General features: G+C 34.3%; 1 protein-coding gene across 1 annotated transcript; it reads left to right on the forward strand.

The window, feature by feature from the left end:
• The first annotated feature begins 992 nt into the window (after positions 1-992).
• LOC124959123 (olfactory receptor 1086-like) lies at positions 993-2,030 on the forward strand. Its single transcript, XM_047517758.1, has one exon. The coding sequence runs from the start codon at positions 1,047-1,049 to the stop codon at positions 2,028-2,030; it is 984 nt and encodes a 327-aa protein (XP_047373714.1). The 5' UTR covers positions 993-1,046.
• Positions 2,031-4,753: the final 2,723 nt, after the last annotated feature.

Below are 4,753 nucleotides of genomic sequence, written 5' to 3' on the forward strand. Positions count from 1 at the left end.
GGTAACTGATTCCTTTGGCCATGTGTGAATATTGATGTATTGAAATAATATAACATTTTTAGCATATAGAAGAAATATCTGTCTCAACAAAATATTTAGCTGAAAATATATAATTTCTTAAAAGCAAAAGTACATCTTCTGTAACATAGCAAATGGAAATGCAATTTTCAAGAGTGTATGAGTTTTTTCACAAATAATACAATTTACACAGCTTTTTATTCTCTAAAGAATAATTCAGGGATATAAAGTGTAGTTACAGGAAAATATAATAACCCTGTGTGATTAAATGCATTTAATCCCCAAAGAATACTCTGTAAGTGGAAACTAAATCACCACACTCTTGAAACTATGTTGTTTATCCCTGAATATTTACTGCAAAATTGTAAAATAATTATTAGTGTGCAGATTCTTCAAATGAGTATTTTATGGCAAGTCAATGAATGCAATTTATGAAAAGATGTAGAATTCTGATTCTGTTCCAATATTCATCTCTGACATAACATCTCCAGTATGATCAAATATGTTTATCAAATATATACCAAATATATATAATTATCAAACATATACATTATCAAATACATATGTATCAAATATATATCAACTATATTTCAAATATATGCTTTTCAAAAATATATATTTATCATATATTAAATATATGTATTTGATATCTGCATACTTGAGATGTTATGTGAGAGCAAAACATTGGAATGGAATCAGAATCCACATCCTTCAACACACACATTTTAGTTATGCTCTTTTTGCTTTAATCTGATTTTAAATGAAAAGAGCTAATGGAACTCGGTGGTACAACAATCATTTGACCTGATCATTTAAGGAAAACGTCATGAGATGCATCAATGTGTTAACACCCATAACCTGCAAATGATTCTTCAGTGACTGAAATGATCGGCTGATTCACACTGTCTTTTGATCTGCTGCTTGGAAATTACACACTCAAAATACATTCATACACATTTATAGGCATGATTCATGTTCCTTACAGTCACAGTGCTGTTTATTCTTTCCTAGTACTCAGTTGTCATTTTATGATCATCTTCAAGTGTGTTCCATGGGATTTCAGCATGAAGAATGTCACTGAAGTAACTGTATTTGTGCTGAAGGGCTTCACTGACAATCCTGAACTGCAGATCTTCTTCTTCCTCCTGTTTCTAGCACTTTACCTGTTTACTCTCATGGGAAATTTAGGACTGATTGTCTTAGTCATTGCGAATTCCCGGCTGCACAACCCAATGAACTATTTTCTGGGTGTATTGTCTTCTATAGATGCCTGCTATTCCTCTGCTATCACTCCAAATATGTTGGTGGACTTTCTGTCAAGGGAGAAAGCCATTTCATTTGGTGCATGTGCAGCCCAGATGTTCCTTGCTGTAACCTGTGGAACCACAGAGTGCTTTCTCTTGGCAGCCATGGCTTATGATCGCTATGTGGCCATCTACAACCCACTTCTGTATTCAGTGAGCATGTCACCCAGGGTCTATGTGTCGCTCATGGTGGCTTCCTGTGTTGGTGGGATTCTGCATGCTATAACACACACAACTGCCACTTTCAGCCTGTCCTTCTGTGGATCCAATGTAATCAAACATGTCTTCTGTGACATCCCTCCTCTCCTTGCCATTTCTTGTTCTGACACACACCCCAACCAGCTTCTGCTCTTCTACTTTGCTGGCTCCATTGAGATATGCACTATCCTAATCGTCCTGATCTCCTATGGTTTCATTCTGTTGGCAATTCTGAGAATCCGCTCTGCTGAAGGGAAGAGGAAAGTCTTTTCTACCTGTGGCTCCCACCTAACTGCAGTGTCCATTTTTCATGGTACTGTTCTATTCATGTACGTGAGACCAACATCCAACTATGCTTTGGACCACGACATGACAGTGTCGATATTTTACTCCATTGTTATTCCCATGATGAATCCCATTATCTATAGTTTGAGGAACAAAGATGTAAAAGAGGCAGTGAAGAGAGTTTTGGGGAATAATTGGTTTATCAATAAGGTCTGTTTTTCATAGTAGACATTTATTGAAAAAATTGAGAGTGACATGTTTGACAGTCTCATGACAGTATCGTGAAAATGTTTGTTTTCTCTTATCATTGTAATTCTCTTATTGTGAATATTTAAAATATAGATCATGCTCAATCCTCTCTTGTGGTATATTAAATGCAGAAATCCTACATCATCCATTTACTCTACAATGGTCATATTTCTATATGCATATGCATATGCATATACATAGTGCTGATATAAGTGAAGTGTACAAAATCCAATATATTACATATTCTTTAATATTCTGTGCATTGTTTTATTGATTTCTATCTAAATTATATTGTAGTTGCAATTATCGATTTTTTGATAGATATTGTCTGATCAGTTTGATCAAGCACCATGCTAATCCAAAAAGAACACACACAAAAAGTCACTGTTTTCATAAGCCCAGAATGTTTGGAAATCTTCCATGATGTCATAAGTACCTGCATCCAGTTAGAGCAATCTACTGCATGTTATATCTGTGAGCAATCTGTTCATCTTGTTGTTCCAACACCACAGATAGCATGCTTGAATTCCAGGGTCTGATCACTGATCTGATTTGTGAGGCTGAATTTCCTCCTCTTTTAGTCTGTCTTCCATGTCATAGAACTAATCCCATCCTTTTATTCCTCACAGATATTGATACTAGACCATTGATACCATCAGCATTTTTCAAGATTAAATTTGAATACAAGTCAAAAGAAAAGCACAATTCAGAAAGTTTTGATGTACAACCGAATGACAGCTTTTGCTCTTGCCATAATGGAGTACACATGGGTCATTATGAGATTCCCTACAGGCCTGGTGCATACTCAGCTTTGGCTCTGTTCTTGATGCCCCCACTATGTAAAGGTCTTGAAGATGGCGCCCCTTCTCACCACCCAGGTACAAGAATGAACATTCTAGCCTCTCTACTGTGCTCACTTTTAACCCTGCTTCCAACACTCCAAATTTTCACTACGCAGATATGTCTCCATTAAATTTGTTACAGTGACATTTTTTTCTTCTTCCTTCATTTTCCACTATTGTTTTTGAATTGTTTTGTAAACTCATTTTCTCCTTCAAGAGTCCCCTTTATTCATTAATTGTAGCAGAATATCATGCTTATAACAAAGATTCCAACCTGAAGGTGTGTTCCTAAAATGGAATGAAAACACTTAAATAACTTTGGAATAGACAAATAGTCTGTCTCCTACCACAGTGTAATCCTACACAATACTTTTAAGACTTTTTCTCCCTTGGATTATGCTCTCTTGTGACATTATATGATTACTCCCTTCAAGTATTAAAACTGAGTCCTGATGATTGACATTTACTATCTGTGCATTTCCAGTGGATGAAAATCAGGACTGACATTGTATATACATGTGTGTGTGTTTGTGTGTGTGTGTGTGTTACTGTGTGTGTGTGCATGTATTATTAAGCATGTAAGAGTTCTTCAATCACTGTTCAAACTTACAAAGAATTAAGTAAAACAAATAAATAAAAAGTCGTGTGCTATGAATATGAGATGTGAGAAAATATCAAATTTCTGATAAATTTATGTATTCAGCATAAGCACACGAAAATCTCTAACTAAATGAAGTAACATTAAATAGTAAAAAACAACCATGTGAAGAAAGAAATTTGCAGAATAAGACATTCAGTAATATGTCACAAATATTTACTTAGCACCTCTGTAAATTTATAGAATGTTTGCTGAAGAGTAAGTAAATTTTGATTTAACCAGTGACAAATAGTAAATAGTGCTTACATCTGGGAAAGGAGAGAACCGAGTGGGATTTGGACCAGAAGACACTCAAAGTGAAACAGATGTACAAAAACCTCAAATTTTATAAAATATGATATTTATGTGTAAAAAAGATTAACGTTAATTTTTAAAGGCAATCACACTTATATTTAATATGTTAGGAAAAACAAGTACATTAAATTATAGGACAAAGTAAATCTTTATTTGTGCCAACCCAGGTGGTGCACATCTGTAATTCCAGCAGTTCCAGAGACTGAGGAAGGAGTATCCCAAATTCAAAGTCAGCATCGGCAACTTAGTGAGGCACTTAGCAACTCAGGGAGACTTTGTCTCTAAATAAAATATAAAACAGGGCTGGGGATATGACTCAGTCATTAATCACCTGTGGGTTCAATCCTCAGTACCAAAAAAAGAAAAAAAAAGTATATTTTTATGGTTAATATTTTAACATTTACCAGAACTCTTAAGTAGAATCCCTTTAGTTTGTTAATTAAAAATTAATAATTTTCAAACACAAACTAATGTAAGCACACTACATGGGAAACTTCTGTAGACCAAAACTATTATGACTAATGAAAAGGCAATTATTCATTGCATGTAAAATTTTTATTATCAAGAATGCATACATATTACATAGACACATTATAAAAATAGGCCCTACTTATAAAAGACACAGACAACAAACATGTAAGTTATATCTAAACTCATTTAAAGATACTTTATTGAAGTAAAATTCACCTTCCTTGAAGTGAATTATTTTAAATTAAAAGGTAATGATTTAGTGCCAATTATGTTCACAATGCTTTATAGCCATCAATTCTAGAGCAGTATTTCCACCAGTGAAAGTTCATTTCTCCTCATTCTGGCTTTGCTCATCCTTCCTCATGTGTTTTCTTTTCCTTTTCTTTTCTGTATAACTCCAAAAGTATTCATAATAGAGGTGACCTTTGTTCCCC

This window comes from Sciurus carolinensis, chromosome 11 (genome assembly GCF_902686445.1).
Source record: "Sciurus carolinensis chromosome 11, mSciCar1.2, whole genome shotgun sequence".
Taxonomy (NCBI): Eukaryota; Metazoa; Chordata; class Mammalia; order Rodentia; family Sciuridae; genus Sciurus; species Sciurus carolinensis.